General features: G+C 46.0%; 1 protein-coding gene across 5 annotated transcripts in view; it reads right to left on the bottom strand.

Moving 5' to 3' along the window:
- Positions 1 to 3,127: 3,127 nt before the first annotated feature.
- The window catches only part of LOC117601836 (LIM/homeobox protein Lhx9-like), a 33,732-nt gene continuing 23,543 nt past the window's right edge, over positions 3,128 to 13,316 (bottom strand). For all 5 annotated transcript variants that reach the window (XM_034319054.2, XM_034319055.2, XM_034319056.2 and 2 more), the window contains exons 4-6: positions 9,323 to 9,852; positions 7,122 to 7,339; positions 3,128 to 3,926 (exon numbers count right to left, since the gene is read on the bottom strand). In XM_034319054.2, coding sequence (XP_034174945.1) covers positions 3,711 to 3,926; positions 7,122 to 7,339; positions 9,323 to 9,852 — 964 coding nt within the window. In that variant the 3' untranslated portion in view covers positions 3,128 to 3,710. The remainder of the gene's footprint in view (positions 3,927 to 7,121; positions 7,340 to 9,322; positions 9,853 to 13,316) is intronic.

The following is a 13,316-nucleotide window of genomic DNA, read 5'->3' as shown; positions in this document are numbered from 1 at the left end:
GTAGTCATTTTACTTCGTGAAACACCTTTCGACGAGCCTGTCCATCAAAAGCTCTTTCAACTTTCTTTGAAATTTAGTCGATTATCATGAGCTTTTGCATTTTTCTCCCAGCAGCTTATGTGTTATAATTAAAGTATGAAATTTGTTTAGTATTTGCAATTATTAAATAGCCTCAAGGTATTTGAAAATAATTCTAATGCAGGTATTTTAACCAAAACATTCAGATGAATTTGAAGGATAAACGCTACAAGAAATATCTACGATCTTCCCTTTGCTCTTGTTCCACAAGAACAACTCTTGTTGATTCAGGATTTCGAATAATCTCAGGAGGAAATCGTGCACGCTGGAAACATGTCTGAGAACAGAGAACATGATTCGAGTCTTATGTGGGTGTGTTAACGACTTCCTATAGTCTTTTTATCCTCAAATACTCTACGATAGAAATTAAACCTTTAATTTTTCATTTCAGATTATTCTATTATTCCCTACTTCGTGAATTAAAACACCTTCGGAATATTAGCGTAGATACTAAACTTTCACAAAATTGCATTCTTTCGTCCAAAATGCAACTGCAATTCTTTCCTCCCATTGATCTAAGATCTGTATCAATTCAGAAACGCAACGAAATAATCTCCTTTCGAAATCGCAATTTGTTCCGTGCGTCAGCCGCTTACTCAGCGGCCATCATAATGCAGGTAAATGCATATTGTATGCAACTTGCATTCTATCTTTTTTTTATACCTTGCATTTCCGTTATCCTTCTCCGCTTATTTCGTTATCCTGTTGCCAGCAATTAATATTTCTTCGATCTTTCATCATCCGATGAAAAATTCTTGAGAATTCTCGGCGACGTGAAATTTAAACAGAGATATAAAAGTTCTATATGTAAATAATGCAGCTATAAATTTAGCATACGCATATTCTCGGAATATTAAAACCGAAGGATATTCAGCGTTGAAATGGGACATAACTCGTTCTTCAAAAATATTCAACAGTTTAAGGATTAAATAGTCATATTCCGGTTCATTGATTATCAATCACAGTTACTTGAAATATAAAGCATTTCTTTGCAAGATACGAATCTACCGACTCGTATGATTTAATTAACATAACTCGATTCCAGTTCTCAATCTATATTAATCCCACTAACCAGATGGTACTTCTTTAAGAACCAGTATGTTCGCTCCTGAAACTTTGAATATCGAATATCAAATATCTCGATGATGGTAAACATCGACATACATATATATGTATTACATTACGATCAACTAATAATTAACATAGTTCCCGAGTAAATATTTCCGTTTTGATTTTCAATTAACCAAGCATAGTGAAAATTTATCGGTGAACGAGCGAACGATCCGTTATCAACGATGGGGCAGATTTAATAAGACTAAAATGACAGAACAGGTGTTGAAAGCGTATCCAGGCTGCTCTTGAAGAGTCTCTTCAGCGACGTACTGTCATTAAGCCCCGTTAGAAAGTCTGCTAGTAGAAAAATAATGAAAAATAAAGGAAAAGAAAGGAGATCGACAGTTGGCGTACTTGAGAAATTTCTTTCTTTCCGCGAATGATAAGTCGAGCGGAACGACGATCCAGAATAACGTAATTCGGATTGGCGTGCGACTCGTAATTTTAATTTTAACGTCCACGCTGGTTATGCGTAACAGGCTCGTTAAATTATTACCAACCTTGCTAGCCGAACCCTCGTCCCGTCGCTTTCATCACGGACCTACTTTTACGAGCCTGTATGTACGCTCTTGGAAGTTTCATTCTTTTATTGCACTTTGAATTTTTAGCATGCACTTTTATCACTCTTATTCGTGAAACGAGATCAACTTTACGATTGGATCAGACTGTGTGGAAAATGAACACGTTCTCGACCGTGTCATTGATGTACCGTTTCGTTCCTATGCATTCAGGTGACAAATTTTTATTCTAGACCCATTAGAGTCTATATTTTCTTAATTAGTCTTACCACTCATTTTTTACGATGAATCATGTAGGTAGTTCATAAAATTATTTATTTCTTAAGTGTATCACGAACGTGACATTACGTTACGAAGCAATGGTGGAGAAGGTGTTAAAAATTAGACAGAAGGATGATCGAGTCAGATGGGAGGTGCCTAAGAAAAAAGTCGACAGAGGCAGCGTGTATATTGTCAAAATATATTCAATGAAAAAATCATCTTGTAAAATTAGACAATCCGTTCCGTTCGTTACAAGGATATCGATAATAGGAGTGATAATAATAATAATAATCGTCGTCATCATCATCATCATTATTACCTTGCCTAACAGAACCGCTACCGAATGCAATTAGAATCCCTACAACCTATAGCGGTGCCTTAAGAAACTCGAGGAACGTCCTTTATTTACAAACAAGTACGTGAAATTACGTCAAGGATTCGCTTTCGGGCGCGATTCGAGCCTATCACTTGTCATCTTCTATCCTCTTCAATCCGATTTCTCGTTTCTTTCATTGAGCAATAATTAATAATAATTACACGTCCTTTTCGCGATCGACGCGCCCGAATTTATTTATAAATAATATATATATATATTTATTTATTTATATATTTATATTCATATATTTAACTCGACGTTAAAACCCAACGTTTCGCGCGATACGAAACACCGTTAAAGTATCCACTTTTTTCATTAACGATTTCAATGACTCTTCGTTGACGAACGCGACACTCGAACACGCACGTACCACCAGCTCGTTGAGACACGCTGGCAATCAAATTAATCGAATCGTGTCGAGACTCTCGATACGATTTTTCGTCATCCAATTCGTCCGACGACAATAATCATCCGCGTGTTATTTCATTCGGCTGTAACGTAGGCTTCTCCTGATTAAGGGTGAGCGTAGAGGCAGGAGCCCATCGTTTGTCTGAGCTCTTGGAACTTCATGTTTTTACAAATAAAAAGCATGGATAAACGAGTCGAGTGACGGAACACTTCTTCCTCTACGCTTGTTTTTAACTAAGAGAAACTTAAGTTGCATCCACGATGATAAGGATTTATATTCCCCTCGGCCCAATCGACCTGAAACGTTGGATTTTCACACAGCACTGGTAAAGTTTGTAACCCTTAGCTAGGCTTACCTCAGAACGCTTATAACCAATAAATAGACATCGACAACTAATTACAAACGCATTCGTGATGGGCGACATCGGAGCACCCTGTCATCTTCTCTCGTTCCTGTGTGTGTGTGTGTACGTGTACGTGTACGTGTGTGGTTGATGTATCATCAAAGTACCGTCTTCATCGTGTGTCGCTTACAATAAATACAACGATTCCTATTCTTTCAACTAATCATCCGTTATGGTACATCCACTCTTCGCCGCGATCGATACGAAGAACACTTTTCACCTTTGATCGTTTAGCACTGGGTGCTTGTCGCGACGAAACCCGACGCGGTCGACGAGCTTTGCCGACGATGAAAGGCCTCACTTCAGGAACCGAGGCTCTCGTCGTGAAACAACCGAAGGCTCGCGAAGAAAACGTTTCGTCGCTGTTCGCGACGACGCTACTTCTGCGATTTGAAATTAATCACAGCTACGCGACCCACCTTTTTCGAGAGGAACGTTGAAACGCGGATTCACCGGATTCGAACAGTTCATCGTGTCGCGGTTCCCGTTTTCGCGGCGTGTCTCTCAGCGAATTCACTCGATCGTTCTGGCCCGGAAACGGAAGTTCAGGGATCACGCGCAGTCCAAGGACGCCAAGGATGCAGGACTGTGCGGTCCGCCCAACATGAATGGAGGGCTCATCGGTGGACCACCGCTTCCGGTGCTGTTCCCATAAAGCTCAAGGTCGCCAAGGGAACCGCCGTCCACGCTGCCGTCGCACTTGTCCGATTTCCCCTCCTGCTTCAACACCATGCGCCGCCATTTTGCGCGGGCGTTCTGGAACCAGACCTGCGAACACACGACCGGACGACACGGATTAATACGACGGGAGGAAAGGCTCGCGATGTCTGCAAGGGAGGATTCGTAGTTTCGAGCTCAGTTTTTTTTTCCTTTTTCAAGTGTTGTTAATGTTTGTGTAATGTTATTGAGATTTTTATCAGCGAGCCCACTGCGTGGATGCACTTGAAGAATCATTGCGATGCTTTTTTGAAGTAGAACTTGTGCACCTTTTAGGATTGCAATTTTCAAACCGTATAATTTCACTTTTCGGTCCTTAGAATTAATTCGCAATAGATAATATCCGAACGAAGAAGGCATTCGAAAAAGAAAGGATCTTTCTGAAAAACAAACTCTTCCTCGTCAAAAAACGCATCGTTTTTTCCTCCCAAAGAATCGCGACGAGGGTAGAATGGAAAGAAAGAAAAAGAAAGATGAAGGACGACAGGAGAGTGGACGAAGGACCAAAAAGCTCCTATGCATCTTCATCGACAGGCTGGCAGGGCGCGGCGCGGCGTGGCGGGGCGAGAAGAGGATGAGGTGGAGAATAATTTAAATGCAACAGAGCACGCGTAACCGGCCCCGTCAGCCTGGACCCGCTAGGATAGCTACATCGTCCGCACAATGCAACGATATATAATGCGACGACACACGGTCGACCACTCTGTCCCCTCTGTCACCGCTTTACCCCTGTTCAACGATAGATAAAAGATGGTCCCGATGCACGGATCCCTGGCGTCGCCATTTTCAAGACAGTCTCCTCCCCCGCGGACTGAAAAGCACCGCAGGCTTCCAACCGACACAACGCGGGCCTCCCCTTCGCGGTACGAGCGTGCACCAGTGTTCTTTCCCTCCGATGAACGAGCGCGGGCGCGCGCGTACCTAGGTGGCTTCTCGGTTTAGGTAGGTGTGTGTTTCTGTTTCTGTATAGGTTGGTAAAGGTGGTGGTGGCGAGAGGAGAGGAGAGGATAGCGACGACGAACGCAGCCGCGGCGAATGAGCGAGTATTCGTGCGTTTCGCGATCAATATCAAGCAAGATGGCGACCAAGAACCCTACGCCGCACCGAATACAATAGGCAGCCTCTGTCTCTCTCTTTCTCTTCCTCTTTCTCCCTCTGGCCCACCAGACGACCCCAGCCTTTCCTCTTTCTCTGCATCTTCTTTGGCTGCTACCGGCGCCATTGAGTCAACGCGTCTGCATGGACCCTGATGAGACGGTCTCCACTTTCGAACGGAGCAACAGCGAAGATTTTTCGGGATTTTATTATTTTGAAAAAGAACAGTCAATTCGATGGAGGTCTTTCGTGAAGAATGAAAGAACAACCTAATTGGTCGTTCGATAATTAACCCTTTCTTGGAAATTCTAAGACAGCACTCTAATGAAATATCCGAGAAAAAGAATTTTAATTCTCCATAAAAGAACTAACCACGCAGCTCGGGACAAGAAACAATTGTTACTTGTAACAACGTGATCAGAGGCGAAAAGACCGGTAGCAGTCATCGAAAGCTAACTGATTCGCCCCTGGGCCGATGATGATCGTCCAGATCGAACGTCGGTCCAAGATCGAATTAAAGCGCGCGAACGCGAGATGTGAACACGCAAGCGGTTCCTAGGCCGTGTAATTTAACGATAGTGGGTTAACGAGGGCGTCCAACGGTGGCAATGGTGGGTGCTCGTTACGACAAAACTTCCACAGCCGGGATTTTGAGTAGCGGCGGATTGACGGAGGGCCATAATTACGGGGAAAGGCCACAGAGGCTCGTCGACGGAAATATCACCGTGGCCCACGCGGTTCTTTTACCTCAACGCGCCGCCGGCAGCACGCACTAATTGGGAGAAGAGCGCGCGAACGCAAGCAACCGTGCACCCGCGTCCGCGCGTTTCGACCGCACGTGAATATTTTTATAGGAGCTGCCAAGCGGCGGCACGGTGCGAGAAAAAAGGAACAACTATCGAACCACCACCGGCTATCCATCTTCCAGCCGCGATTTTTCTCGGTGTCTATGGTCTTTTTTTACCCAACACTGGAAACCTCTATGCTGTGGGGTGGCTTCTCTGTCTGCCCGCGCCTCGACACCCGGTGCATGGTTCCTTGCTACGTTGAGACGATGAATATCTACGAAAGACATCTTCCAAGAAACGTTGATCGAGCTGGACCATTTGCAAAACCGATGGGATTGGAAATATTGAAGATCGATGATCGGTTTTGATTTTAGTTCCTTTGCACGAGTACTTTATAATTATTTCTGTGTTATTTAAAAATGTATAATAATTTTAGAAGTGTACAATAATTTCTAATGAAGGATCAAAAGAAAATTATGAATTTATCAATGACAAACGTCCCTAAGAAAGATCCCTTTGATTAACGATCTCGTGGAATGCTAAACGGAGTTAAGAAAACAATCGACCCATTTATCAGGAAACTGTCTGAAAAACGATTCATCGTGCGGACGGAATCGAAAGGCAGGATCTCGGGAAAGCACGACGGGAAGAAGGATTTTTCCCGGGCTTTTCGCGCGCTAACAACCCCTTCTATCTTTAACCCGCGACCGAGTTGTCTGAGTGTTTGGAGGGCCGCCGAAATAAACGTAACACGGTCGCATAAATTCCAAAGGCACCGCCCGAATCGAACAACACGACCGAGCGCAACGATACAATCTGTCCGAAACGGCGTCCCAAAGGTCTTGGGGACACTTTTAGCGTCTATGAAGGGCGTCATGCGTCATTGACGCCGAGCACTAATTGGAGGATGCTGGTGCAACAGTATGCACACGGCTACATTATTTCTTTCTCTACCAAAAGTCGGGAAAATTTTATTTTAATTCGCTACGATTAATAATCGGTAGATATTTAATTATATTTTATCTTAATTTAACATCGTTCACAATCCCAAATTACTAAACGATAAATTATAAAACCATCCCAGGATAACAAAAGAAGTTGACACTTAAGAGAAGAAAAACAGAGATTACAAATTAGCGAACATCGAATTTCCATTGAAAAGCGATTCGAAGCGAGCGCACATTAATTCCTCAGCTAATTTTCCATGAAAGAAAAACGCTGGTGCGGCCAAAGGAGGGAAAGCATAAAGTTAGCGCGTATCGTCGTGAAACCATATCGGATAGAAAACAAGCCGGTCAATTTAAAGTCTGAAACGAAGAGAGAGAAACTGGCACGATTGGTGATCGAAGGAATCGATGCTTACCTGTAGCACCCTTTTTGGCAAGCCAGTTTTCTGGGAAAGTTGCTTCAGATCCTTCGCGTCCGGATTGTGATTGATCGCGAAGTAACTCTTCATCGTCCTTAACTGGTGATGTTTGAAACTCGTTCTCATTCGTTTTGTTCTGCTGTTGGAACCAGGTATGCCGGGAGTCGCTGGCCCCCCTCTACCAAACGGCATATCTATGTAGTCCGCGTTCAAATCTGCAACATAAATCCCCAACATCCGGATTATGCGTCTTAATTAAACACCGGTGTCGCGGGTATTTTTGAAGCCGCCCGTATCGGACTCTGTATCAGCCTGGGGGATCTTTTCTCTCGTCGAGGGTTGGACCCGGCTGGATTTATACCTCGCCTCGAACACCGTTCGTCTTTTCGATACCACCAGCGTCAATAACGTGGTAGCATTGTTACCAAAATTCCTGAAGAAATTATTTCGGTATTTCGAGCTGATTCGGGACGATTACATTCAGAGTTATAAGGTAAGAATTGAAAATTCAAGAGTGGCCACCGTTCTTTGTTAAGAATTCAAAGTCGACACTTCTCGAGTTTCATTGAAACTTTCGAATCAAGGATCAGTGATTCGAAATCACAGATATCCTCGTCAATGACGGAGTTATCTCGGCAACAATTGCAAACTCTCAAGACGAGTACGAAGAAGCGACGGATGCGGCAATGCGGCTGGACGTGAGTCTAACGTTGTTTGATGTGTATCACAGCTCATTAGCTCCTCGAGTGCAAACAAGAAGGGTGATAGCGTATGCGAAAGACCAGTGGATACACGGCCAATTACAACTCTATGCAGCAAATAGTTTGTAGGCACGATACCTCATTCCGGCATATACCTATCTTGTCCTCGAGACTTTGCCGTCCTACAGGATAAAGGGACGCCCGATAGCCGATGCCCGGCTCGATAAGATCGAGATCGATACGGTATCGCGTAAAAATCTGGGATAAGCGGCCTTTTTTTAAACGTCCTCTAAAGTATCCATGAACTTGCTGAATAAATAGCATCAGAAAATTTCAAGAAATTTTAAATTAATACTTCGTATATAACCCTCGAGGATCTTTGAGAATGAAAATTTTCTGGAAGCAAGAAGAAACGACTTGAAAGGAAAATAAGAAGCTGAGGAAAGCATCGAGAACTCGAATGGTACAAGAAGCCTGACGACCTTGCCGACGAAACGGTCCAATCGTCGAAGCAGCCCCTATCAAATTATTTTATTCCCGACGATAAATTCTCGCGCCTCCTTCGGCCAGCCTCCATCGAGCAACGCGAAAAAGAAGAAATAATCTCTAGTCATCCGAGGATCCGTGGCGTCGGGACATCATCGTCCGCGTACGCAAGCGAGCCGAGGCGAGGCACGATCTTTTTCACCGAAAAGGGAAAAAGAAGAAGAGAGGACTGGTCAGGGTAGACACGGCCGGTGGTTCGTCGTGGCTCGTTTCGTCCTGCGTGGCCCTGTGTTCCCACGGTCGGTCAACAATCGAAATGAAGTTCTCGAAGTGGTAGATGGAAGCTGCCGCGATTCGGCCTGGCTCCGCTCACTCGCCCACGCGCGACACGTACACGCTTTGTTGGAATTGGATTCGTGAATTTATGTCGCGGCGACAAATTTTATCAGGGTTCGGTGGCAAACACCGAGCGCCCACGCGCGCCCGTAAATCACCCTCGGGCGTAGCGGGCCTGCTCGCTTGCATTCGTGTATCCGGGACACGCGTACGCGCGGAGGATCTCTGACGGGACCGCGGTCCGTCGTGTAGGAATTTTCGTGCTGGATCGCGATCGCCCCATCGTGTCGGTCCAGCCGGTGCGCTGGAATAACGAAAAATCCTCGCGAAAACGATCCAGCTGCGAAAGGGTACGGTCGATAATTCACCGCTTGGCTTCCTGCGAGTTCGCGCCGCTAAATCAACCGCGTTACGCGGATATCTCGTCGCGCGATATAATTAGAAGGAACGCAGGCGATATCTGAACACGAGCGGACAACTTCTTTCAGGTAGCCGACTGTTCTCGGGAACGAGAAGGTGCTGTGCGCCTTAGTTGTTACATTGGGATGCGATTCAAACCCGCGAGGTACAACCCTCCATCAAAACCATCAACTTTAAAATACCCTCTTTGCCTGATACGTAGAATGTCGAGCAATTTCATGAATAAAAATTTTAAACTTTGTCTTTTTCACTCACCTATATTCGCGGTCATAGCCTCCAGGTCCTTAGGCTTCCTCTTTCTAGGCCTGCCCTTTTGTCTGGGCGGCGGCACGACTGCGGCGCCATTGAAGTACGGTACTTTGGGGGGTGAACCGGCGTCGGGTACCGACGGCGTCGACGGTTGAAGCGGTACGGGGCTCACGTGACTGTGAGGATGTTGCGGATGCATCGAGTGATGGGGATGAGGGGGATGCGTGGGGTGATGATGATGATGATGAAGGAATTCCGGCGAGGGAAACGGTTGACCAGGATAATGGGGACCTGGCGGATAAACCGGAACAGGTGGACTTTGGGATGGATGTAACTCCGCGCCCATTTCGTAGTGCAATCGACAGAGCACCGCGCCGTCCCTCATGCCAAAATGGTCGCCTTTGGTCAACGGAACGGCACAGGCCGCGCAGGAGAAGCAACGGACATGGAAGACCAGGTCTCTGGCTCGCATCACCAGCTCGGAGGCTAAGATCGCCGCTTGACATCGGGCACATCGTTTCATGCTGCCGAACATTCTGAAACAAAAATAGTTAACAATTAGTAATGGTTAATAATCGAACAATTTCAAAGTTATAGAAACTCGTGAGAAACAGTGCCTCTTGAGAATTGAATTTAAGACACTGACTACCTGACGTCTCTTTTATTCTTCCGATTCTTCTTTTTTGAAATTACCTTGATCTGGAGAGTCCAAGTTGCAAGACTATCGTGGATGTTAAAAAATCCTAAGCAAAAGACGTCGTTCCTCGAACGTTCTCGCGGAACGGTGTCCACGAACGACGGAGGAGGTGTATTTTTTGAATCAGACCAATTAACGAATCGAAGAAATCGAGCAACACTCGCCGACACCGGGATACGCACGGGTGGAATCGAACGAGCCGACGCGACGCGACGGCCATAACAAAAATAACCAAGAAATTATCGTAACCGCGGGATGCAACAGGCGGCGCCCATTTTTCCATTCACTTTAAACGATACAAACACATCCGCGCGGAGAATGTTTCCCATCGTCCGAGATATCCTCCGTGTCTCCCCAGATACGGTGGTTCCGTTAAATCGAGAAAAAAAGGCCACGGAGTCAGATAAACCCGGCGACCGACAGAGAGATGTCCGCTCGTAGCCGCGGAAAGAAGAACAGAGACACGTTAGAGGAGCCGGTTGATATCGCAAAGGTAAGAAGGGACACGTATGGTAACCGCGGAGAAGCAAAAGGGCGGAAAGGGAAGGAATATACCGATGCAACGGGCGCCGTGACATCGCTACTGCATTAGCGGCACCCTGCAGTCTCCATTACCGAAGCCGGTCGACTATCTACCCGACATCCACCACGGCTACCTACCTAACCACCTATCTCACTCTCCACCTACCAAATATATTGCGTCCCCTCGCAGCCGTACTAAAGAACCTAGATAGAGACGTGGCCGATCTTATAACCCTGATGTCGTGTTGCATCCACTCCTGGCTAGCTGGCGTGCCGCCTTTAAATATGTGCCATCCCCGTTTCTTTTGACGCTCGAAACTGTCGAACGAAACCTAGCCATCCTCTCTAAAACGTTTGAAAAATTTCACCACCGACGTTCAGAGATAAATAGTTCGTTAACCGTTGCGATCCGTGCCGGCATACAAAGGGATGAACGTAAAAATGTCGAACTTTGTAAAAGGAAATGTTTTTCCGGATAAATTGATTCTCTTAAATCATGTCGGATGAAGCAGATATCGATCGAGCTAACGGGGGAAATGATGGAAAACAAAAGGAGGATGTGGTTACACGAAATCGTACACGCACCGTGGAACAACGATCTCAGCAATTGGAAAACGAGAAAATGCTGAATAAGGATCAGATATCGCGAACGGGAATACAAGCCGCGAAGCCTCCCCGGCATAACGAGTTTCGTTGTTGCAGGATGAAATAACGATTCCGTTCGTTTATGCTGTTCTAGAATTTCTCGTGTTTCAGTATGCATACGCTCGAAAAGGAGTAATATGCGATCGATTTTAATACAGGAATTCTATTAACCTTCGAGGGCCATAAAAATATTTTCTGATGCACAGCAACCTAATTTCTTCCACCTCTCTCACAGCCTTATCGATATCAGGACTACAGGCGCCTGTCTAAATTGATTCTCTCCCTTCGCGTCACGTCCGACAAGCATCTCCGATCGAATTAGAAAAATATTCCATTTTAAAAGCATCATCGACAAGCAAACGGTCCCATTCAAGTGTCCAGAAGAGTTAGCGTGAAAGCTTGTCGACACCTCTTCAGCAGGACACAAACGAAACAACCTGAGCAAAGTAGCCAGTCATTCGGCACCCTGTCCTCGAGCACTGGGTGTCGAGGGTCCACAACGAAACAGAGCCATCAAACTCGAAGGGATTCGACCAGGTCCCTGTAAAACCTAAACCTAATCTAATGGATTAGCCACGGCTACGAGTCTACAGACTGCCGAGGGTCTCTTGACTCGGGACACATTGTTATCGGATGTTGATCCTATTGACAGGACCCGATTCTGGTACACACAATGGTTGCGGTAGTCTGGTTTGCGCCCAGCAGGATAAGACCTCGTACTTTCACCTAATCGGATCCGTTGAACCGTGTTGGGTAATGGACTTGTGGCCTTCTTTCATATTTACACGGCAATAGAATACTTTTATGGAAACTTTTCGATTTAACAGTACTCGGTATTATATGTAATTTTCGAACACTTGTTGCTCAACACTAAATGAAATGCTATATACTTGTTTCCATCCTTGCTTATCTTATCTCAAGTTGTTTGGTAACTCGATCCCGCAATTGTTTCGAGCGTTCTATAACCAAAGATCAAATTACACCGGCAATATCAACAGGGAACCCATCGTAAAACCATTGGAAACAGCATCATCGAAGGTCCTGGCAGCAAGTTTCTCGCTTCGTTAACCCATCACGAGTTGGGGTTAGGCCCGAACGCCTCGGTGAAGGGTCCCCCGGGACCAGGATCCTCTCCTTTGGAGAGGGGGAAAAAAAATTCGAGCCTGAAGAAAGGCTGGCTAAAGAGGGGTGCAAACGTTGTATTTCGGCAATTCCTTACTCGTCGACCGTGTCTTCGTAGCCCGTAAAATAGAGGGCTGCCCGTCGATGGATGAATGAACGAGCTTCGCACGACCGGGAATAACCTCATTCACGTTTCCATCCGTCCTTCCTCGCACATCCGTGCTCGCAGGAGGGGCGGGAGGACGCCCGCAGAGTTTTACAAGATGCGCCATATGCGATACATTATTATACAATACGAGCCGCGTATTCTAAGCGCGACCGGCCAGCCAGGCTTTTCAGTTCGCTGTACCAGTTCGCCACAAAGAGTCGGAAATCTTTTATACGCGCGACTACTCGCGGCGCGGAGGACCGCTTGCCGCGCGTTCGCACACTCGGGCACCCGTGGAGCACGTGGATTGCCCCGCTCTTTCCTCTTTTCTTTCCTTCGTCCGTGAGCTTCTTCTCGCCGTGGACCAGAGCTCGCTGCTTTCTTTCGTGCTCCCTACGCTTTCTTTCCTACGCTCCTGCTCGCGAGGAACCCACCGACACGCGAGACACCACACGAATTCTCACGTCTCCCCTCGAGAACTCCTGCGGGTTCGCGCGTCTTCATCCACGACCGTTGGATCAGCGATTTTTCATTTTGAAATAAAACATTTCCGAACATCTTCCTAAGTCGGCATCAGTGAAGACATAAGCGGATCGTTTATCGGTGCCTCACATTAATTAACCCATTCACGGGCATCTCAGCCGGGAAGGACAAGCTTTTATCGTGGAAATAATAATTTACAGCATCGCGAGGCCGCTCCGGTTAATCCCGCCACGGCGCGGCGAGGACACCGGTTTAATATACGACACAGAACGAACCTTTAGGACATGCGCTGGTTGACTAATGCAGTAAGAACACGACACGAGGAACCGACACGCATCCCGAATATTTTGAGCGATTTTGAACAGGTTCTGATTTCATATTTT

This window comes from Osmia lignaria, chromosome 13 (genome assembly GCF_051020975.1).
Source record: "Osmia lignaria lignaria isolate PbOS001 chromosome 13, iyOsmLign1, whole genome shotgun sequence".
Lineage (NCBI taxonomy): Eukaryota > Metazoa > Arthropoda > Insecta > Hymenoptera > Megachilidae > Osmia > Osmia lignaria.
The sequence above is the reverse complement of the archived record's forward strand: the minus strand, read 5'-3'. Positions and strand labels throughout refer to the sequence as shown.